Source organism: Apium graveolens, chromosome 6 (genome assembly GCF_009905375.1).
Source record: "Apium graveolens cultivar Ventura chromosome 6, ASM990537v1, whole genome shotgun sequence".
NCBI lineage: Eukaryota > Viridiplantae > Streptophyta > Magnoliopsida > Apiales > Apiaceae > Apium > Apium graveolens.
Window position 1 is genome coordinate 243,732,100 of NC_133652.1, and position 24,816 is coordinate 243,756,915.

Here is a 24,816-nt window from a genome sequence, read left to right on the forward strand (position 1 = left end):
AAAAATAATGTTATCCATTTAATAATATATTTTTATTCATATTTCTACGTGTGATCATTTTTTAAAATTAAAAGTTAAGTTAGTTTAGATCAATAGTATACAAACAAATCATGTTTAGTCTCATATTATCTTTTCTTTATTTTTGAATTAAATATTTTATATTATTTTATTTTAACGTGAGATTCATTACACCGACCAAATCATTGTAATTTTTTTTTACCCGGATCAATAGGATAATTTTGTTTTTAGCTCAGAAAGATTTTATTTTAGTTGGTCGAATTATATTTTGATTTTAATTTTATTTTATCCTGGATCAATTTTATAATATGTTTCTAGTCTTGATGAATAATATGATTATTTTATTTTATACTGGTTCAATAATATAATTTTGTTATTATGATCAATAATATATATTATTTTATTTTAACTCGAGACACATTATACCAACCAAATCAATTTAACTATATTTAGTTTGTGTTAAATTTTATTTTAGCACATATCAAAATTATAATTTTATTTTAGCTTGAATAAAAGGTGTATATTATTTAAAATAATACAAATTAAATTATAGTAAATGTAATTTTAGAATTTAATTAAACGAATATTAAATTAGTAGAATAAGTTGATTTTAATATCAATTTGAATAATATAGATATCGATATGAATTATAATTTAAAATTATATAAAAGATTAACATAAATATTGATTAGAATAATGTAGAGATAGATATTAATTAAAATTTAAATTGGTAGAGAAATTTGACATCAATATGAATTAAAAGTACGATGCACGAACTTTATATATATATACATATTATAAAAATTTAACTTAAATTGAATTCTTAAATTCGTTCATTTAATACCAATTAAAATAAAATAAAGTTAATATGCATTAGAATTAAAATTTTTAAAGAAAATTGATTTCAATATCAATTAAAATTAGAATTAACTAACTAATCAACTGATCGATCAAATTTTTAATATATAGTATAGATATATAAGAGAGGTGATATTATAAAAAAAAAATTAAGGATAATTTTGTAATTATTAATTTTTATATATTTTATTTATTATAATATAGTACAATATCAATATATTATAATATATATGGTATAAAAGCGTCGACATGACAATATAGTTATTAATTTATTATTTTGCTTCTTTTAATTCGCTCATCTACTTAAAGTCGGGGAACTTATTAAGTACTCTACAAATATTAAGAAGACATTTGGATTGTATTGTCTCATGTGTAAAATTACGTGCATGTGTAAAGTGAAAAGATAATTATTAATTTAAATTTGTCCAATATATTCTAATATTTAACGATAGTTAAGTAATATTATTTATAAAATATATTTTAATAATTAAGAGTAATTTAAATAAATATAGACAGACTAATTATCAAATTTTTAATGTTTTTTTTTATATTTTTAATATTTCATTATAATAGTATAAATTAGGTTCCGTTATGGAAAAATACCTCTCTTTCCGTCTAAAGTCTATGTTTCTGTTTGAAATTGTTATAGCAAAAGGACATAAAACCTAAAAAACGAGGGTGAGAGCTAGTGTGGTGAACATGGTTGGTGGGTTGCTTATGAAATCATCATCAGAATTTATGCTCCGGCGAGAGCTTTTCAATCTATCACCATCGCCGGCAGCATCAAAATCACTGTATATTCCGTCAGCAAGAGTATGTTTTCGCCGGAATAGTACTTACAGTAATAATACTAATAATTTACTAGGATTCTCTGCTCTTGGTCACAAATTACACAATGTCGTTCTTAGTAGTTCAGCTCCCCATTGTCTCCCTCATTTTCGAAGTTTCAAAAACGAAATTAATCCTGTTATTGTTAATAATCAACACTCAGTTATAAGTGTTTGTGATAAGATTGATGATATTAAAAAGAAAGTGTTTAAACTGTTGGCTTCATTGTTGTTATTTGGATTTCTTGCTTTTATGACTTCCCCCAAGAGGACCCTCTGTGCATATGCTTCGACTTCGCGCCCTTCTGTTTCAACTTCGTCCTCTGATGTCTCCACTTCAACATCGACATCGCCCTCTTCTTTTCCAACTTCGCCCCCCTATATCTACACTATAACATCGCCATCGCCTGTTTCAGCTTCTTGTACTAATAGCAAGCGCCCTAATTTCTTTGTTAATCTCTTTGTCGAAATAGTTATAGGTTTAATGGTCATGGCACCTTTTATCAGCATTTTCGCATTGCCTCTATCTATTCTGATTCTTGAAGCTCTACTCCAGATGCTTGTAGCTTTTGTCAATGTACTACTTATACTTGCCAAGATACTATTTATTTGCCTTGCTTGTTATATCGTGGCGTCTCCTCTCGTCGCACTCTTAAATGGCTTCTTCTATTTCTTACATCTTTGTATGGATGACAGAAAGAGTGTGCTTCTGCTTCAGGTTTGCTTCAATTCCGCTCTTTAAATCATTACAATATGGTGTAGGTATGTGTGCATGTCAGATTAATTTCTATTTATTTGAATTGGCAAGGTTGGAGTTCTGGACAACATGCGGGAATTGCAAAAAGAATTTGCTCAAATTGCGGATACATCCACTCAGATGCTATGAAATTCGAAGGTAAACAAAATATAGCTTTCTAACATTCTTTATGTTTAACTTTAAGCTGCTTCCTATGCCCACAATCTTCGAAATTAGTTTTTCATAGTTAAACATAAGCTATATATCAATGTTTAGACCCTGGTAGCTACCGAGTTCTTTCCATGCTATCCTTCGGTTTCAATAACTATGCTGCAATGTCATCCTTTTCCCTTGATTATCACTAGAGAGATTTGCGTGAGGTACGAGCCCAAATTTAAATTGACATGTTTAATATTCTGAAAGATGGTTTCTGTGTTTTGTACTTGTTTAGAGCAATTTAATGATGATGAATATTTGTTACTTTGATGATATCAACTATGATTTTTATTGTCAATAGTGTTGAGTAACCAGCTCATCTAAAACCTTAAGGTGTTAGAGGAAGGTCCCAATAGTATCATATATTTAACACTCCCCCTCACTCGAAAGCCCATTTATGGGTCGAAGAGTGGAACACCGGCACCCATCTTTGGGGTATCAATTGCCTTTAGTGTCCACATTAAATTGTGAGAATGTTGGGGGTGGCTGGGAATCGAACCTTAGTCCTCCCGCCAGCCTAAGCTCTGATACCATGTTGAGTAACCAGCTCATCTAAAATCTTAAGGTGTTAGAGGAAGGTCTCAATAGGATCATATATTTAACAAATAGTGTAGTTGTTTAGCATCAGTTTGAACACTTTAGCTGCCCGTTCTGAACTTCATGGAAGTAATTATGGTCAGGAGAACATTACATAATAAAAAGAAAGAAAGAAGAGGACTTTTTCTAAAAGATAGGTTGATCTCTTCAGTTTTTGTCGGTGTTTTGTTTATTGAGATGGTCCATGGTAGGTAACCTGAATGCAATTTACTCACACATGGATTCATGCTATTGGTACTACTGAAGAAGATGCTATTTGAGGGAAATAGGTTTCAGAGGATTCACTCGGATTAGTTCGCGAAAATAGACCGTTTCCTTCATTCCTGATTTTTGGATTTCCAATTTCTATCACTACCACTACCCCTAAGTCTCAAGGCTCTGCTTTCTCAGCTTCATATGGTAGAATGTGTGGCGGTTCTTCTACCATATTTACATATCAACACTGTCTAGTATTATTAAATATAATTAGAAATTTCAATTATTAAATCAAAAAACAAAATTACAAAAAAAAATTCTTTAAAAAATCATTGAAAATCAATGAGATAGTTCAAAGTGATTTTGTAGTAGAATCACGTATATCGAAAATGAATCTACAAATGATATTAAAGTATAATCAAATTTAAAATCATTTTTTTTGTTCAAGTTATAGGTGTTAAACTTTTTGTAAAATTTATATATGCTTAATATTCTATATTATAATCAAATTTTAGGTTTTGTGAGAATAAAATTTTAGAATTATTCATGAGATTCGATAGTAGAATCAATGGTTTTCTCTGGGATTTTATAAAAGAGAGTTCTTTCTCGAACAATGACCTATATATATATGTATATAGGGGTTACTTAGAATGGACATACAAGGACTAAGGAAGCGATAGTACCTTGGGATATGTTACTCCGACTCTTTTGTTTCGATCGCCGTACCTGTGTTGGACACTTGAACATTTTTACTTATTTCGTGGGGATCTTATGACTAGAATGTGGACACTTCGACAAACTTAAAGATCAAAATTTAGTCAAATTTACGATTAAAAATAAATATGTGAGAAGAAAGAAAGTAGCTAGAATGAGATAGAAGTAGAGAAGACACCTAACGTGTAGAGTTTACAAAAATAATCTAAGTTTAGTTGTTACTTTTTGTTAAGATTTCTTACCATACTTGTTTATAATATGATGAATCCCCGTACCTGTAGAATATAAGAACATATTTAATGTATATATATTTATAAGCACGTGTAATAAACACATAATAAACACTTATTTTGGAAGAAGTAGGAAGTCACATTTTGTTATTAAGTCTCAGAGAAACAAAAAACAACTTACGGGTCTAATATATAGACTTATAAAGATAATGACTACAAATAAGCAACCTTCTCCTGGAAAAACTCACACACTCCCGTCACCCCATAACTCTCCTAAAATAGCTCAACTAAAACAAATGACCAAGTCTAAACTACATGACTAACTACGTGACTAATTAGGTGACTAAATATTAGCCTAAATAATTAAAACATGGAGTAAACATATAATTTAGATTAAAATCCCAAAAATCTCCCCCTTAATCTAAATTTTCCTTAACAAATACTAGCAGCCCGTATGGCTTTTAACCTAGCCCGTGTGGTTTTCAACTTTTCTGCCCGTTTGGCACTTCAACATAACCCGTCTGGCCTTTTATTTGCCCGTCTGGCATGTCTTGTTTACCCGTCTGACATTTATTATTTGCCCGTCTGGCATGCTACTTCTATCTATAACAAAGCTGGTTCATCATCATCCACCTGTGTGAGGTTCACTTCTTGTTTCCGTTCCTTGTCTTGTCTTTGTTTATAACATTCTGCAGCGTAGTGGCCAAAGATGTTACAGTTATAGCATTTTATTTTGCTCTTGTCACGTCCGCCATTTCTATTATATGATCCTCCACGGGATCTTGCCTTCCATTCTTCCCGAGTTAACAACAGCCGATTTCCATGGTCTTCAACATGTCCACGAATCCTCTCTCCATGAGCTCTTAGCCTCCCGAATAACTCCTCAACAGACATGTTGTCCAAGTCACCAAATTGTTCAACAGTTGAAGCAATCTGCAGAAATTTTGGTGAGACTGCTCGTGGTAATTTTTTCACAACACAGGACTTTTCCACCTTATCTCCTAGAGCTCGAATATTACTCACAATATTATTCAATTTCATGGAGAAATCATCGATATTTTCTGTCTCTTTCATGTTGAGAGCTTCAAACTCGGACGTAAGAGTCTGCACTTTTGCTTTCTGAACACGATCACACATTATTTTGATAGCATCCCAAGCCTCTTTGGCTGTCTCTTTCTCCGCAACGGATAATAATATGTCTTCTGGAATTCCCTGATAAATGGCTGCCAATGCCACATTATCCTGGAATTCCCTGATAAATGGCTGCCAATGCCTGGATCAATTACACCCTTTGGGTCACTATTCTCAATAGCTTCCCAGACGCCTTGTGCCCGCATGAATACCTTCATTTTTAACGACCACGCCGTGTAATTGTTTTTGGCCAGCATAGGATAACTGAGTCCGACAACACCTTCCTTCATCTTTGGCACGTCCATGCTTGTTTTCCTCACCATGTACTTCACCTTCCTTCATCTTTGGCACGTCCATGCTTGTTTTCCTCACCATGTACTTGTGCATAAACTACCTAGCTCTGATACCAAGTGTAGAATATAAGAACAGATTTAATGTACATATATTTATAAGCACGTGTAATAAACACACAATAAACATTTATTTTGGAAGAACTAGGAAGACATTTTGTTATTAAGTCTCAGAAAAACAAAAAACAACTTACAGGTCTAATATATAGACTAATAAAGATAATGGCTAATTGGCTACAAATAAGCAACCTTCTCCTGGAAAAACTCAAACAATCCCATCACCCCATGACTCTCCTAAAATAGCTCAACTAAAACAAATGACCAAGTCTAAACTACATGACTAACTACGTGACTAACTAGGTGACTAAATATTAGCCTAAATAATTAAAACATGGAGTAAACATATAATTTAGATTAAAATTCCATCAGTACCCATGTTCAAATAGGACAGTGTCCCGGTATCCAGTGGCACCGTACAAACATCTGGTTATAATTTTTTAATTAATTATAAAATTAAATTTAATATTTTTAAATTTTTTGTAATATTTAGCCATAATATTTACAAACAACACATATTTAGTAAGAAGTTAGAGTTCCATCAATTTTAGGATGTATTCATTTGCTATCCAAGTAAATTGGTAATTGCTGGTGCTTCATGGGTTCAATTTACAAACTTAAAACTAGAAATTAGGGGCACCAGGGTAAGTTTTTGTATGCTGATGCTGTTTGATTTATGGGTCCTACATGAAAACTATTTTTTTTTTAATAATAGTGGGGGCACGTGACCCAGCCTCAACGTGCATCCCCCTCTGCCGGTATCCCCAAGGACCCCAACTTCAAATTTTTCATGTCCGACACTCGAATATTTGTCATGTGTGTCAGTAACTGGAGTCGAGTAACATAGAAGCCTGTATTAATATTTCCAGTGACAAACTAAACAAAAAATTGATTACAGTTGTAAATGTGTACTTCATATGAAGTCAAAGTAAGATATCAGATATACAACATGATCTTGCAATAATGTTAAATTGGCAAGCAGTGGCTTTGCTGCTTTAGTACCCTGGAACACACTTATCTTAGAATTAAGGATATGGAACAAAACATTTTTTCTTATCGGTTCAAGAGAATGTTGTTTGATTTCATCAGGCAATGTTGATGTATTTTGCAATTAAATTCAGGTTTCCAAATCATGTAGATATTTGATAGTTAAATATTTGAAGAAAGAAAAATATTTAAATTAAAAAAGGATGGAGAGTGAAGTTTGTTTGGGTAGACATAGTAGGTCTAGTGGGACTCTCTTGGGGAGGCTATCAAGCCAGTGTTGTAAGTAAAATGTTTAATTCAAAGGACGATGGAGAGCTGAGGTATCATTCTTTGAGCTGTTTGGTCGATAGTTGTTACAGACTCTCAATATCTGGATGGTTCATTCTGCAAAGTATGGGGAAAAGCATTTAAACTTGATAACGTCCTCCCATAAGCTTGGTTTAGGTGCTCCAAAAATTTAATTTTTCAAGGTGACTCAGGCAGCAGGGACACATCATTTGTGGTCGTGATAAAAGGTTTGGTGGAGAAAGGAAGTAAACTAAAAGGGAATACAGGGTTTGAACTTCAAAGTTTGCAACTATGTCGAAGGTCTGCTAACTTTACATCTAGTTGCAAACGAATCTCCTCGAAGAAGAAAAATGACATGTACGAAGTCAACAAGTTATGCACAAGTAGATAATTGTGGAGGGCTAATTCTTTAGTATGTAGATTAGTTGAAAGAGCTGGCAACTCTCTGATGACTTGGCACCTGGGAGATGGTTTGAACTTCAAAGTTTGCAACTATGTCGATGGTGTTCTGTACATCTAGTTGCAAACGAATCTCCTCGAAGAAGAAAGACGGCCTGTACAAAATGAACGGGTTATGCACAAGTGGATAATTGTGGAGGGCTAATTCTTGATGATGTAGATTTTAGTTGAGAGAGCTGGCAACTCTCTGATTACTTGCCACCTGGGAGATGCTGCAACAGAACAATATACTCAAGATCATCAGAAATCATATTGTAAAGATATTGTGATTCTCAATGAAATTGCAAAGAACAAATCGGCAACAAGTTCTATGAAGCATTCCTTAAGAAATTGAAGTAGAGTATCCTTGAGGACAGTTAGAACAGGATATTGACTGATCTGCTTAGATATGAATCAACTTAAAGCGCTAATGAACTTACTAGCTCAATAAAGGAAGATTAAGGAGTAGTACAGCATACTTTCTTGGAGCATTTTGAGGATATCACAGGAACATCCTTTCTTTAGCTCAAGAGGAAGTTACCTCAAAGGAAAAAAGCCTGACTTCAGAAAACGATATACTTCTTATAAAACCAGGGAAGCAGGGAACTAGATAAGAAATCTTCCCTGGAAGAAGCTTTGCTAAATTAGTTGTACTTGGAAACGACTGCTGATGTTGTTAACCCAAAATGGGAGGTCACTCGGCTTATTAATGACATTTCTGTTAGTAATGATCAGTGATTTCTAAGCTTTCTTTCTCAAAAGAGCCAGGATGAGCAAGAGAAAGTTTTGGATAGACTAAAATGTCACAGACCCCGAAGCTATTACATTATCAGGAAAACACAGTTTCTTTGAAGATAAAGCTACAAGAATGTGTCCTGACAAAAAAAAAGCTACAAGAGTGAGTATGAAAAGTAAAAAGCTGTTGACATATGGTTTTGATCTGAATGTGGTAATGACGTAGATTAGTTTACTATGTCCAAATGAGAAATTAGTCGTCATGATATTAACTTCTTAAAGCTGTTGAAGAAGAGTTTATTTTGAAATGCATTTGATGTCTCTTTAAAAAGGGGAAACTAGATTTACCATTTGGGTTCTTGGATTTAATGTTTGGGCTACTTAACTGAAATCGTGAACTATGGCACAATCTTGTCAGCAATTAGTAGAATTTGTTACATGTTGTCCTCAACTCCTAAGTTGAGCACTTAGAGCACGGTAAGCAGTCGTGTGTGGAACAGATAAAACTAGGGTTTAAGATTCGTTTCAAATATGATAAATTAAAAGGATTTATCCAGATGGAATTTGTGAGTGGCTTCTTCATGTGTACGGAGATGGTAGGACGGAAGAGGATTGAAATGGTAAAGGACATCAAAAGTAGCAAGTGACATTCTTCTGTTCAAAGAAAGCTCAGTAGATTGATTTTGCAATCCAACTGTTGTCGAAGATGGTTCAGGTGTTATTGGCCAAAGAAAAACACCTATATTTTGTTAATCGAGGGCAGTGGTTTTGCATGTGGATGTATTTCTTGACCTTACACATGCATGATAATGTATACAATTTTGACCGATTTTAGTTTTCCCATACTGTACAATATAGGACACTGTTTTTCTCAAATTTCATCTTGCTGAATGGTTACATTTTTGCTGAAAATTGGTCCAGATTAATAGTTGACTTTTATCGGCTCCCATTTGATCTAGTATCTTAACATTCTCAATTAGGAAAATACCTCAACTCATGCACTTCATGAATGTTCTATACATGATCACTTTTAGAAAATTTAAGTTCTAGACAGTAATACTTTATTATTCATTGGTTTCTGATAATTTAAATCTTAATCTTTCTTTATTTTTTGTTGCAGGAGTGATGAAGACTCTTGTTCAACATTTCGATTCTTGTCATTTTGCTTATACAAATGTAACTAAATGTGTATCGGATAAGAAGATGAAATTTGAGCATGACAATGATAAGGCGGACTCTTTATTTGTCCATGATCCTCTTCAGTTTGCGGTTTATAGTAGGCTCAAGTGCTTCGTAAGCAAACTTGTGGAGACCATCTATGGGGCTGTGAAGACTAATAAAAAGGCTAGTAATCAACTATTACTCGAAAATTTAGTTTTTATGCTTTTTTTAACGTAAATATTTGACAAACATAATAGAAGTTAAGGTGAAGTATTGTATCACAAACTACATGACAATCTTACTCTGAAATCTTAATGCAGATAAACTATGAAGACAAGTGCTCCAAGCAACTCTGTAGAGAAGTTCTAGCCAGCGAGCTTGTAAGATACGGCAAAGACAAGAAGACATCTGCAAATATTGAAGGCGTGCAATATGAAAATAGGGTTGGTGGTAAAGAAAATAGCATGGCTGGCAATGAATATTTAGTGGTAATCTCGTTTTTAATTATACATATTATACTTCTTGCAAGTTACTCTTAACATATTTTATAATTTTTATAGATAAAACTATATGTTCCAGTATCTCCAAGTGGCATAGTGTGGTACTGGTACATGTATAAATTATCATATATAGACATCCTTTTCCAAAACTCGAAACATTTTACCAATTGTGTATGTGTATGTGTATGTGTATGTGTATGTGTATCTGATCATCCAGGTGACAATATTGGTGCTTGCTAGTGGTATGTACTCAATTCCTTCTTCAATGGGCAATACTGAACACGTTATGACCGCCTTGCAAGAGTTCGATGCAATCCCTAAGAGTAAATTAGAGGTAACTATTTAAATAGTGATGAACTTACTTTCTTTTTCTCATGCATAAACCTAAAATTTTGATAGATAAGGCATTATATTTACTTATTGTGGTGCATAAACTTGAAAAACACTGACAATAACTCCTTATGCTTATAATACAGTCTCTGGAGGTGCTATGGACTCGAGATGAAGTTGTATCGGAGCAAGAACTTGAGAGAGATTTTCCACTTCTGGAACCAATAGATCCAAGCGGTGGTAAAATATAAACTAAGCAACTATATTGACAAGTGACATATGGTTTCTCCCCTTTTGAGAAATAAGAAGTTACCGTGGCCGAAAAACTATTCATATGTTATTCCCATTAGTATAATAAATTATTGTTAATACGGATAGTTTTTCATATTATTTATTTTTTAATGTATACTCTTTTATTAGTTGGATAAATTTTTTTGTATAAAGTTATAAAAAATAATTATTTCTATATCTGTTTTGATCTTGAAAATGGGTAATACAAAGTTTAACTATAATAGTGACTAACCGAACTTAGAGCATTTTTAATGATGTTAATTAAAATGATTATTTAAAATAATATAAAATAATGATTATGTAAAATTTGCCCAACAGGGAGTTGGTTATAAATTATTAGTTATTTTTATAAATACTATGCTGCTTTTCTTTCAAATTGTTATAAGTAAAATATATTATTTTATTACAGTAATATATAATGTGTAATTTTACCACGCATCTCCAATGTTGTTGACTAAAATAATTGGCTAAAATGACATATAGTAGTGATTATATAAAAAATTTTGTACTCTGATTAAGTTGGCTATAATAATGGCTATATTTTAAAAATAGTAATATCTCCGTTCCACTAAATTCTTTACATACTTTTCTTCATACTTGACACGGATTTTAAGGCTATCATAAAATATAGTTTTATAATTTATTTTTAGATTTTTTTTTCTGTATAAAAGTCTAAACGTTATATTTTTATTTAAAAAAAAAATATTTAAAATAATACGGGAGCCTTAAAATGTGTGCTGATCCCCCTACATGTTCGACAAATATAGTCAATATAGGAAGATTGACTAAAATTTTAACTAACATAGATTCAAGTGGATTAATTTTTACACAATCTCTATAATATTTATTTATGATATCTTTGAAACATTTTTAACTAAGAGTTTTTATCAATATACTTTTATACATGTTCAACAAATATAACTAATATAAAAAGTTAGGCTAAAATTTTAGATATTGAGGCTGCTTCATCGGTGTGGACAATTGTTTACATAATATCTATCATATTTATTTTTGATTTGTTTCGCAACTTTTAGCTAAGGATTTAGAGCATCTCCAATACTAAAAACCCTTAGCAAAATAATTCTACAAGGCAACTATTATACATAATATATATAAATTTGGATATTCCAACCATCTAAAACCCTTATCTAAGATTATAGACAACATCCTCGTATTGGCTAAATTTGTCGAATGTCTCTAGCAAAACTTTAACTATAAATTTAATATTATAGTCAATCCCATTGGAGCACATTACCTTACAGGTTCAGCAAATTTTACATAATGATTATTCTATATTATTTTAGCTAACCATTTTAATTAATAACATTGGAGATGCTCTTAGGAGATGGTTGTGAAAATCTTTAACTAAAAATATGTCAAATATAACATAAATAGATATTATATTAAAAATTATTTACTCCAATGGACCATTTCCTTTAAATAAAATTTTAATCAACTTTGTATTGACTATATCCGTTGAACATGTGTAGTGAAATTACACGTCATCTATCAACATATTAATATAATATATTCTATTTATAACAACTTGGAATAATAACAACATATTATTTTTAAGATATAGTTAATTATTATAGCGAACTCTTCTAGAGTAAATTACCTCACAAGTTGAGCAAATTTTACATAATTATTATTATATAATTTTAGCCAACTAATTTAACTAACACCATTGGATATACAAAACTTAAATTTCTTTACATAATTTAGAAAACGAACACACACACGTATAGATATTTGCTCAAATGATAACTTCTTAAATGAGAACCGGTGATTTTTATACTTAAATTGGTAATTTTATAAAATTTAATTTTTTTTGTTTTGCACAAAATCACCAATTTCTTGAATTCAAAATTTTAACTTTTCAAAAAATCACCAATTTCGACTACAATAATCACCGGTTCTCACGGTTCTCATTTTAAGAAGTTCTTATTGGAGCGCGAAATAGGGATTTGCTCAAATGAGAACCCTTACTACGGTGAAAACTGAGATCTAATATCAGCCACTAGTTTTTTATATTTAGATTCAATCATATCCACACAAATATAATTTAAAATTTACTTTATTTTCATTTCTCTCACATAATCTTGCTATTGCGCTCTCCCCACATGCACCCACCCTTACTATGGTGAGAACTGAAATCTAATCTCACATGTTTTGATCTACTCTGATATGTTCATAATTAATAAAACATCATAGGCAGTTATTCAAATCGTTAATTTCACTCGATTTGATTTTTCTCCGACGAAGCTCCGATTGACGGAACTCAGATCTGAAACAAGCTATGATTTAATTTTTTTGGTTCCATTTTTGGTGATTTTATACAATCTGGTAACTTTTTATGATTATATAAGGGTTATTGTCTAAACTTTACTAATTACGGTGGTAGTGTATGGTAGTGATGAAGATGACGTGATGGTATAATTTAATTATGACGCATCACTAACAATTATGGTGATTTTTATTTTGGCGTTGGTGGTTGGAGCTGATAAGCAGAGCTGGTGCTTGGATCTGGTCGGAGAAAAAGGTGGGCGGGTCTGGTGATTTTTGGTTGTCGGCAGTGTTTTTTAGTTTTTCAGTGGCGATTTTTATTTTTCGGTGGTGATTTTATATTCGCCGGTGGTGATTTTATGGTGGTAGCCAGAGGTGGTGGTCGTCGCCGGCGGTGATCGTAAATGGCGTTTGTCAGTGGTTGATGCTTATGGTTGGTTAAATTAAAAAGAAGATGGTTATGAGAAATGGCGGTTTTATAATTTTCGTAGTCAATTTTGGTGATTTTATAAAATTTAAAGAAGTTCTCATTTGAGTAAAAGTGTGTGTATATATATATAAAAGAAATTTGTTATATACAAAATAGTGGTTTGTGATGTATAAACGAGTGATCAAATACAAACTAATATTAAAATATAAAATACAAATCAGTGACCAATTAGTGATTGATATAGGTATAATTAGTGATTATAAACTAATTCACTTATATATTTATGACGGTGGTACCACTCATTTAATGATAAATATTATGTAATTTAGTAACTTTCAGTAATTAAGTGATCATTTATGTCGTGACGCCCTCAATCTCGGGGTTAAAATTGAGGACTCACGACACTTTTATAATAACCAAATTATACATAATTATCAATATAATAACCCTAAAAGTTGCAAGGACCGATACATGATAAGGTATGGCACAAGATACAATTACTAATCAAGAATATAAAATTTTTACAACCTTTATAATTTTAAAATTTAAAATTATGATTTGAGATTGCCATATAACCCAACTGTATCTGAAAATCCAAATACAACTGATTCTCTCACAAAGCTTCTAGCTCAGTTGAGCACTTAAATCTCGTCATCTTCTTGCTTATCTGTCAAGGTTAGATCAACACAAAATGAATGGGCTAAAAGGCTCAACAAGTAACTATAAGAACAATTCTAATTAACAGAACCTGACAATGACTTATCATTAATAAACTTGAATCTCTGGTTTTGGGTTTTAAGGGTTCAAGATCACGATTCTGAAAGGTTCAAGTGGTTTGGTTTAATGAAACACTTATAAAGAAATTTCTGTCAAAATCTACAAAATCATAAGCTCACTTTTGAAAATCATCTCGTAGAACTTTATATGAATATTGCTTAGGGCAAATAAAGAATCTTAAATTTTCTTATTATAAATCAATAAAGTTCAATTGGATTGTTTATCCTTTAAATAGAATACGGGTGATCAGTTTGTACTGACCTCCATTCCGGTCATAAGATACCTAAGGCACTTAGCATTATATCGTCCTATAATGTTGGACTAGCCCCGCTAGTCGCTTATATAGCTGGACTGGCCCCGCCAGCCTCTTACGCCATTATCTAATCTTTAGGATTTCTGTGAAAATCTTTTTATTGGAAAATTCCTTGTATCCCTAAAACTTATTTCCATTTTAAAAGAACAACCGACCTTTAAAATCATTTGGAGTCTTTCAAGTCGAAAATCATTTGTTATTCCCAAACAATCTAACAAAGAATTACAGAAGGGGGGTTGAATGTAATTCTGATTTCTTTTCGATTTCAAGAACTATTCTACCTCGAATATATAACAGTGTTTGATTAGGTAAAAGTGCGGAATGAAAATATCGAAGTAATCAAACACAAATATTTAAAAACTTTCTAGTGGATTGAACTTTTGTAATAACCCCAATTTTTGGAATTTTTGAAACCCTTATGAATAGTGTTTTGCTGAATAAGAAAACTTTTCATGCCACACTATGTAGGGGTTCTTTTATTGATCTTCTGGGATATTATTAGTACTCTATGTGGTATATAAGTGTATGTAAAGATCGTCAGAATCCAAATTTGAACCTTTTGATTTTTCCCGAGAATCCACCAGATACCGAAAGAATTGAGTATAAGGTAACATGATTGAGAGGATTTAAATTCAAGGATTATAAGAGAGGATCATAAAAGGAATATAATGTATTGAGAAAGGTTAAGGGAACCCAAGTAATAAAATCCCGGGTATGATCCCTCAAACGATAAACGAGAACGAAAGTTAAGCGAACCGTATAACAGATCAACGGTCATTAGGCAAACAATTAGGAAGTTAATCAAGGAGGTTAGGGATGATGAGGTCATCCAACCAATAAGAAGAGGGCAAGTAAGGGATGATGACATCACAAGGTGACATAAGCATGACATAGGGGGGAAGGAGGTGTGGATGAATGATAACCACACAAAGTTCAAGGTTAATAAGGTAATTAACCAAAATCTAAGCAAAAAACAACCAAGCTAAGCTAAACAAATCACAAACACAAAATCATTTCATTTCTTCAACCATTGCTCTCGGCTTTTCACTCCATTTCAAGAAGAAGAATTTCAAAATTCAAGTTCCAAGCTTCCTTAATTGGTAAGATAATTATCTAGTACTCCTTATGCATAGATATAGCTATCCTATAAGTTTAAGCCTCCAAATCATTCACAATCTTCTCCAAGAAATCAATGAAGAAGATAATGAATAGTGATTTCAAGATTTTTAACTTGATTTTTCTTGTTTTTCCTTGAAGATCCAAGCATCCCTAAGACATCTCAAGGCTTCTTAAGGCTTCCTAGATACTCCAATCACTTCAAGGAAGGTATAACACCTCCAAACCCTAGCTTTACTTTTTATATTAGGATGATTTTGGTTGTTATGGTAAAAGAGTAGCTTGATGCTTGTAGGTTTAGAGTTTGGGTTGGAGTTGTAGTGAATTGAATGTTGAATCTTGTTGATTAGTAAAGGACTTAAGTATAGTTTTAAATTCATGTTGAGAATAACATAAATTGGAGAACTTGAGGTGTTGGGGCTGTTGTAGTGTGATATGGATGGATTTTGGTTGTATGAATAAATGGGGGTTGATTGGTGGTTGATTTGGAATGGTATAAATTTGGGAAATCGCGTAAACATAGTCGTCGTAATGTCCGATTTACTTTAGACTGCTTTTGTTCATAACATTAGGACCCGAGAACTCCCTGCTAGGTTTTTACCATTGCCATGTTTAGATAGTTCATGTTACGAGCTTCGTTTTGATATATGGTTCGTTTGATTCCGATGTACGGTTTAGGAGAAACGGCCGTTTTAAGTAACGACATTTCGCGAACGAACCATTACCCCTCGCCTTACTTTGAAACATAGGTTAAAGACCTTAAAGGACTAATTGGAGTATGAAACAATTATGTTAAGTGGATTAGGCAGTTGGTAAGGTACTCGCGAAAGAATCGCCTTAAAACTCGTAATGGTTAATTTATTAAAAATGGTGGAGCCGAGGGTACTCGAGCGACTTAAGAGAATCAGTAAGCGCAAAGCGAGCGTTAGAGTCTAATTTAGTTAAAGTATATATTTACAAGTGACTTTGGTTTAATTCCAACTTACATGTTGTTTATAGGTTACCAGACTCGTCCCGAGCCATTTGTAACCCCCAGTCGCTCAGGCAAGTTTTCTACCCGTTATACTGTTGTTGTGATGTATATATGTATATGCATTATCTTGTGATAAGTGCATGATTGTTATTAGCAAAGTCTTGCGATATATTGGAGCATGTGATATGATATATATATATATGCATGCCTATTTTGTAATCTTGATATTCTATTATCAATTCAATTGCTTATAAGTTGCATAATACCTATGCTAGAGATAAGCAGTAGTTGCGTATACCCTTAGTATAGGGGACCCAAAGGTGAACGTTTTCTAAACCGGGAGTCGATGTTCCCGAGTATAACATATATATATATATTTATATATATAGATATAGTTTTCAAAACTATTAATCGAATAAGGTTTATTCGATAACTTTATTTTATTTAATGAATATTATTCTGAATATTCATTCGAGTACTTATGACTCCGTTTATTTTATTTAATGAATATTATTCTGAATATTCATTCGAGGACTTATGACTCCGTTTATTTTATTTAATGAATATTATTTTGAATATTCATTCGAGGACTTATGACTCCGCTTATTTATTAAATAATATTCTTTATTTTATTAAAGAATAATGTTTCGATAATCAAACTTATTTTCGATTATTCAAATAAAGATCGTACTTTCGTATAAGTATCTCTTTGGTTATTTATTATTCATTTCAAGTATAAGTTTTAAAACTTCTACTTCGATTATTTTTATAAGGATTATCTTTATGAGAATATTATTTAAATAATAATATTCAGATATTTCTAATATATCGGGACTGATTTATTTTAATAAATCAGCAGTACTCCAAACATTCTTAAAAATGTTTTCGAGTCTTCAAAATGATTTCTAAAAGTTAGGGCGGATCCCAAAACTCATTATTTTATATTTAAGATCCTCCTTTCGAAGGGGATTTAAATACTCGCTCAAAACCTGGGGGATCCGGCTCTGTGGTGTATTTTACATTCGCAACGTGGTTGCTGTTTTGAGAAAACAATTTGATTACTTGCCCAACGTTCGGGAAGTAAGTCCCTCTAATTGAGTCGGCATAAGCGACAGGCCGGGGTACAGTCTATCAAAGTGTAAGTGGCTGGGTGGCAGTCCATCAACGCGTAAGAGGCCGGGTGGCGGTCCAGCACAAGGTCCTTATGTGGCCAGGGTGATGACCGGTGGGGGATTCATCCATCTACTAGTAGAAAATGTTACTTATTGGTATCTTTGCCTGATCAGCAAGATATCAGGTTTATGCCAAGGTTTTCTCCTTTCCAAAATTCATTGGATATTGCAACTCTGTTTATAATTTTCATAACAGAGGTTTTCAAGGAGTGTATGAAATGTATATATATATAGGTGTATATATATCGGGACTTAATGAAGTATCTTGTAACTTCATTATTTATAATGATATTTCAAGGATTGAATCTATTCAAGTCTTATCTTGTAGTCTCATCTGGATGATGAACTTTTGAAACTGATTATAACTTGAACGGTGGTAGTTCAAGTAGTATTCGGATATAAGTATATTGGAGTATCTTGTAACTTCATCTTTTAAACTTATATCTAGTAAATGATTATCTTGTGCATGTCAAAGATTTTCGGAAAAACGTTGAGACAAGGTTAGATATATGAGATCATCTTGCAACGATATTTTATACAGTTATAAACGGGAACTCTGTGTATATTATACATGTCAGAGGATTTCAAAGATTGTGAAAAGTATATATGTACATATATACTGAATATTTTGTGACTTGGTCGCGGTAAGATATCAAACTTGGTTCATTTCTTCTTGACCAAGACTTTCATGAGTACTATGAGAATGCTCATATATTGTAAATCATTATACATATTATTTTGGTGGGCTTGTTGCTCACCCTTGCTTTCTTCTTTCATCACACAACATCAGCTAGACAAGATGAACAGGACCAAGCTTCCAATTCGCAAACGGTTAGAAAATGTTCCGCAGTTTCCTGGAAGCGTTGATGCCGCCGTAGCTGAGGTAGGAGCTACCAATAGGCTAGGTTTTCAACTATTGATGAACCAGATTTATGTATATTTATGAATTGTAATAATGGCAAAGAAATGTAAATTTATTCAGAAATCATTTTAAGGTGTATTGGCATATAATTGAGGAATAAAACGACTTGTGATTATTTTTGGATATTCATCTCTGAGACTATAACTTGTGGTGTGTGTGTTTATGGTGGGGTCACAGTACAGAATAGTTGATTATTTATTAAGATTGGGTGTTATTAAGGGAAATGGAACTCGTGACAACCCGGATCCCCGACCCCGGATTTGGTGTGTGTTTATGGTGGGGTCACAGTACAGAATAGTTGCTTCCCAATAATCATAAATCGCCACCAATTCACAAGTCAAATCTAACTTTATACCAATATTATCAATGTAGTTCATTAACTACGACCCAAACACATACAACTCAACTCGACAAAATAATTTACAACTAAACATTACATTTATCTTTACGATCAACCAATTATAACCTAAAACCATATTTATTATATTTCTACCAAAAATTCGACATGACTTATTCGTTTATAGACCCACCATTCAATTTAAGTCAATCAACAACAATACCCAACTATAAAACATCCAACTTGTACTTTAGCAACCTTTACATACATTACAATCAATTAGTAACTAAACAAATATGAATCAACATATCTATAACTGAAACCAAACTTCACGATAACAATTCGAAGCAACATATACATAATCTAACCACATTTAAATCTAAAATTTACACCTAATTAATTACAATCAACTTTATATTTAACCGAATCAAAAACTTCAAAAACCAAAACCATAATTCAAGAAATCGAGTTTATAAAATCTAAAATTAAACTAACTTTTACGTGTAATACTATTCTTAAAATCTAATCACATAACAACCAATAATGCATCGATTTTTTCATAAACTCAAACCAAAATCCAAGGGACTAGAATTCAAAAATCTGAAAAACTCAAGAACCACACATGCAACTCGAATTTTAACTTAAAATGAATTATTTTCTTTTATTTCGGACTCAAAGAGCATCATCGTCCACTCCACCGACTCACTCCACTCCACCGACTCACTAGAGTTCATCGCCGGTGGCGGGACCGATCGGAGGTACCCAAAATCGGGCTTCCAATCACGCTCTTCCCAATTAAAGCTATGAAATAAGTAACACATTTGAATTCAAGTAAAAATTCATCAAAATCGAAGAAAAATTCAGGAATTTCATACATGTGGGTACAAAAGTTGTAGAGGAAGTAAAACGGAGCACAATCACGGTCTTGGATCAAAAAACGGATAAGAAACGACCAAGATATGAGGAGAGAGGGGGGGGAGAGAGAGGATTCGAAGATGAATAAATGAGACAGGGGATACTAATTTAAGTGGGGAGAAGACAGGGTTTGCCCTTTTTAATCATATATTTCACTTTTATGAAAATAATGAAAATCCCCTTTGTAAATTGTATAATAATTTGGAAAAATAGTTTTAAATACAAAATTTATTTTAAAAAATGAAATTCATGAAAATATCTATCTCTTGATATTTTTAAAATAATTTTTGAGCGTACGATTTATTTTATATGAATTTTACAAGATGATACTCAAAAATAGAAATAGTATTCTTAAAATCATTTTGAAATACTCCAACACCAAAATAAATCCAACCATCATTTTAAAAAGTCTCCATGATTATTTCAGAGATAATAAAACAAAGTTTACACTTTAAACATACTTCGATGATTTAATAAAAAAGTTATACGATCAGATCTTGGAAGAGAATACTTAACCTCAAATTCAAGAGTTTCTTGAAAGAGTGTGATATTGTATGACAACTTAATCCTTCTGAAATAGCTCAATAGAATGAAATTTCTGAGAGGATAAATCATACCTTGTTCGACATGGTGTGATCAATGATGAGTCAAGCGGATCTTCCAATCAATTTTGCGTTATGTTCTACAAATGGTTGCATATACACTTAAATGAGTTCCGATAAAATCTGTTCCAAGGACTCTATATGCGATATGGACTGGGAAACATCATACCATGTCATTTATGAAAATTTGGGGACGTGAAGCGTTTATGAAACATTTAGCCTCTGGCAAGATTGGACCAAAATCAGATTGATGCTATTTCGTGGATACCCAGGTAAGACTAAAGGGTATAGTTTTTATAATCCTTGTGAGAACAAAGTGTTTGTTGCTCATACCGTTGTATTTCTTGAGGAAGAACTACTTTAGAAAGATCAAGAGCCACATGATATCATTGAATCATAGAGTTGGAACGAGATCACGACGTACCTCAAAATGTTGAAAGCAATCTTGTTCAGGAAGCACGTGTTATTCGTAGATCTAGTAGGGTTCTCCATGAGCCCGAGAGATATTATGGATTTCTCTTGACTCGAGATGGTGATATGATGCTTATGGATAATGATGAGCCTCTCACCTACCAAGATGTTATGAACATTCCAGACTTCAAGAGATGGATGGAGGCCATAAAATACGAGATGGAATCTATGTATTAAAATAACGTATGAACTTTAGTTGATCCACCCGAAGGGGTAAAATCTATAAGGTGTTAGTGGGTTTTCAGGAAGAAAACCGACATGGATGGTAAAGTACAGACCTATAAAGCGCGACTAGTGGTAAAAGGTTTTAAGCAGATTCATGGTATAGACTATGATGAGACCTTTTCATTAGTTGGTATGGTCAAATTCATCAGGATTTCCCTAGCAATAACTGCTCACTATGACTATGAGATATGACAAGTGGATGTCAAAACCTATTTCTTAAATGAGAGCCTATAAGAGGATGTATATATGATACAACCTGAGGGTTTTGTCGATCCAAAACTTGCTAAGATGGTCTATAAGTTGCTTCAATCTATTTATGGGTTCAAGCAAGCCTCAATGATATGGAACATTTATTTTGATGAAGTAGTGAAAGAGTTTGGCTTTATTCAAAATAAAGATGAACCATGTGTTTATAAGAAGGTTAGTGATTGCCATGTGCATTCCTAGTATTATATGTACACGATAAATTACATTTAGGGAATGACATACCTTCTCTACAGGATGTTAAGACTTGGTTGAGAAATAATTTCTTGATGAAAGACTTAGGTGATTCTACCTATATATTAGGGATCAAGATCTATAGTGAAAGATCAATGATATTAATTGACTTAAGTCAGAGTACATACATTGATAAAGTATTGCATTATTTTGGGATGCATGAGGCAAAGAAGGTTTACGTCCCAATGTCTCACGGAATAGTGATCTCAAAGGATAATTGCCCTAAATCATTAGATTATAAGAGTTGTTTGAGGAAAGTTCCACGTGCTTTGGTAATTGGTTCTATAATGTATGTGATAATATGTACTCATCATGATATTTTGTATGCTTTGGGCATGACAATTGCCAGTCTAATCCAGGTGAGGGTCACTGGATAGTTGTCAAGAATGTTTTTAAGTACTTAAAGAGCACTAAAGATTCATTCTTGGTGTATGGAGAAGATGGGAAACTGGTTGTAAAGGGTTATAGTGATACTAGTTTCCAAACATAGTTTTTGGACAAACAAGGATAATTCTATATTTAAGTCTGGTTTTGTGTTTCGCCTAAATATAGGTGATGTTAGCTGGAATAGTTCACAGCAAGAACACTAATGATTCTACAATGTAAGCCGAGTATAATGATGTTTTCAAAATAGCTAAAGAGACTGTTTAGACATGTGCTTAGGCAATATCACCCATTTAATAAGATTAATGATCAAGAAGAAATATATGTAAAATGCACACATATGATAATGTTGCAGACCCACTGACTAAGGCTTTGGCGCAACAGAAGCACGTTGGTCATACTAGTTCCGTGAGTATTAGATACATGAGTTATTGGCTATAGTGTAAGTGGGAGATTGTTAGTATTTTTTCCCTAGAGACAACACTATTATATTTTAGTTTATGATATTTGGATTATTAATGTTTCTGATCTATTGATTATTTACTTTTATAATTTATTATGTCTTTATTTACTGCGATATAAATGTTAGATTAATAAATATTCTTGGAATATGACATCCATTCTATATCTATAAGTATGTGCCTTAGAAATAAGATTATGGGAATAATATCAACATTCCTAAAGGTCCCTAGTCGAGTATTATTATTAAAGGACAACAATAATGCATTAAAACTAGTGTGTTTGTTGACTGATGATCACATCTCATTGATTATAGGTATAGTAATACTAATGTCGAAAACACACGCACATGTAAATGTACATGGTTCTAGATATACCCAATGTGAGATTATACATGTATGTTGTGTTATAAGTAAATCTCACAGTAATAATGATGGAATGGTCCTTAGACTTGAAATCATTATTTTTCTATATGAGAAATAATGTACTTTGATTATATTAAAAATTACCTTTAATCGGGTAATGATAAAAATGTATTTCGGGTATATTATGAATCGTTTGAGATATATGAATGATCTAGATATGATTTAACCCTCATAATTTTAGGAGTGATATTAATGTCTCTTGTGTGAGCTAGATTATGAAATGCGGGGCCGCGCTCAAATGTTGACTTGATATGATAGTCTACTCATTGATCAAGGAAACCTGGATTAAACTATGATGGTGATGACACATTAAATGCCTTTAGTTTAATCTACAATATGTGGTTAAAGGGATTAAATTACATTGTACATTATTCACGAAAAGTTTAATCGATCGCCGATTTTATTATTATTACTTAGCTAGCAATGATGTATTACTAGATGCAGCTCATTGTTAACGAATTTAAATTAGATTTAAAATTTATTGTCAATGTAATAATAACCTATAGGTTCACACACAAAGAATGCTTGAAGATTATTTAATTTAAATTGGATTTAAATTAAATTAAAGTAATTCGAATGATTTATAATATTAATTAAGTATGACTTAATTAATTTGATAAATAATGATATTCGAATTTACTAATATTAATTCTGAAATTCAGTTGTTAAATAATTAAGTGAGACTTAATTATTATACAAATAGGAATTTCGAATTAATAATAACTTCTAATTAGTTAATAGTTATAATTTGTTCTTCTACTCAATATATAATATCTCTTGTGAATGATTTAATGAAATAAGACTTTAATTATTATAAAACCTTAGCCATCAAGAGAGAAGATAGAGAGAGTAAGAAGAAACGACTTTGTGCTAGTATACATCCAATCTTTTAGTTCAAACATTCGTGTGGACACCGATATAGCGTAGATCGCGAGAACATGATGCGTGATGATTGAACAACTTTTGGATGTTCATTAGTCAACCAATTTGTAAAGCTGCTTAAGGTAAACCAACTTATCTACGAATTAAATATCTTTTTTTCGCATGGATCCTGCGTAAGGTTTCGAAAATTCTGGTTTTTACAATTTTTAATTACAGTTTCCGTTGCGTTTTATGCCTCGAAACCCTTCATTAATATTAAATCCCGTAATTGAACTTTAGTTTCTTTACATAATAATACAACTTCTCAATTGATTGTTTTATATGAAGGGTTTCGAGCACATAAATGCAACGGAAACAGTAATTAAGAATGTGAAAAGGCAGAATTTTCGAAACCCACCGCAGGATCTATGCAAAAAATATATATTTAATCCGTAGATAAGATTGTTTACCTTAAGAAGCTTTACAAATTGGTTGACTAATGGAGATCCAAAGCTTGTTCAATCACCACGCATCCCGCTCTTGCGATCTACGCTCTATCGGTATCCACACGAATGCTTGAACTCAAGGATTGGTTGTGTACTAGCACAAACTCGTTTCTTCTTACTCTCTCCATCTTCTCTCTTGGTGGCTAGGGTTTTAGTAAAAGTATTGCTTATAACGAACTATAACTCTTAACTAATTAGGAGTTATTATTAATTCGAAATTCCTATTTATATTATAATTAAGTCTCACTTAATTATTTAACAAATAAATTTCATAATTAATATTAGTAAATTCGAATATCAATATTTATCTAATTAATTAAGTCATACTTAATTAATATTATAAATAATTTGAATTACTTTAATATAATTTAAATCCAATTTAAATTAAATAATCCTTCAAGCATTCTTAGTGTGTGACCCTATAGGTTTTTATTACGTTTGCAACGAATTTTAAATCTAATTTAAAATCATAAACAATGAGCGAC

At 32.1% G+C, this 24,816-nt stretch overlaps 1 protein-coding gene across 1 annotated transcript; it reads left to right on the forward strand.

The window, feature by feature from the left end:
- The first annotated feature begins 1,528 nt into the window (after positions 1-1,528).
- On the forward strand, positions 1,529-10,789 carry LOC141667849 (uncharacterized). The gene is made up of 7 exons (XM_074474484.1): positions 1,529-1,689; positions 2,400-2,421; positions 2,512-2,598; positions 9,498-9,721; positions 9,859-10,026; positions 10,256-10,372; positions 10,515-10,789. Exons 1-7 carry the CDS (start codon positions 1,576-1,578, stop codon positions 10,617-10,619), a joined length of 837 nt encoding a protein of 278 aa, XP_074330585.1. The 5' UTR covers positions 1,529-1,575; the 3' UTR covers positions 10,620-10,789.
- Positions 10,790-24,816: the final 14,027 nt, after the last annotated feature.

What these genes read in the sequence shown, in the direction of transcription:
- LOC141667849 (XM_074474484.1), top strand. Translation starts at nt 1,576, where the DNA reads ATGGTTGGTGGGTTGCTTATGAAATCATCATCAGAATTTATGCTCCGG. An exon ending in AGATGCTATGAAATTCGAAG is followed by an intron (nt 2,599 to 9,497) that starts GTAAACAAAATA and finishes TTTTTGTTGCAG; the next exon opens with GAGTGATGAAGACTCTTGTT. An exon ending in CTGTGAAGACTAATAAAAAG is followed by an intron (nt 9,722 to 9,858) that starts GCTAGTAATCAA and finishes ATCTTAATGCAG; the next exon opens with ATAAACTATGAAGACAAGTG.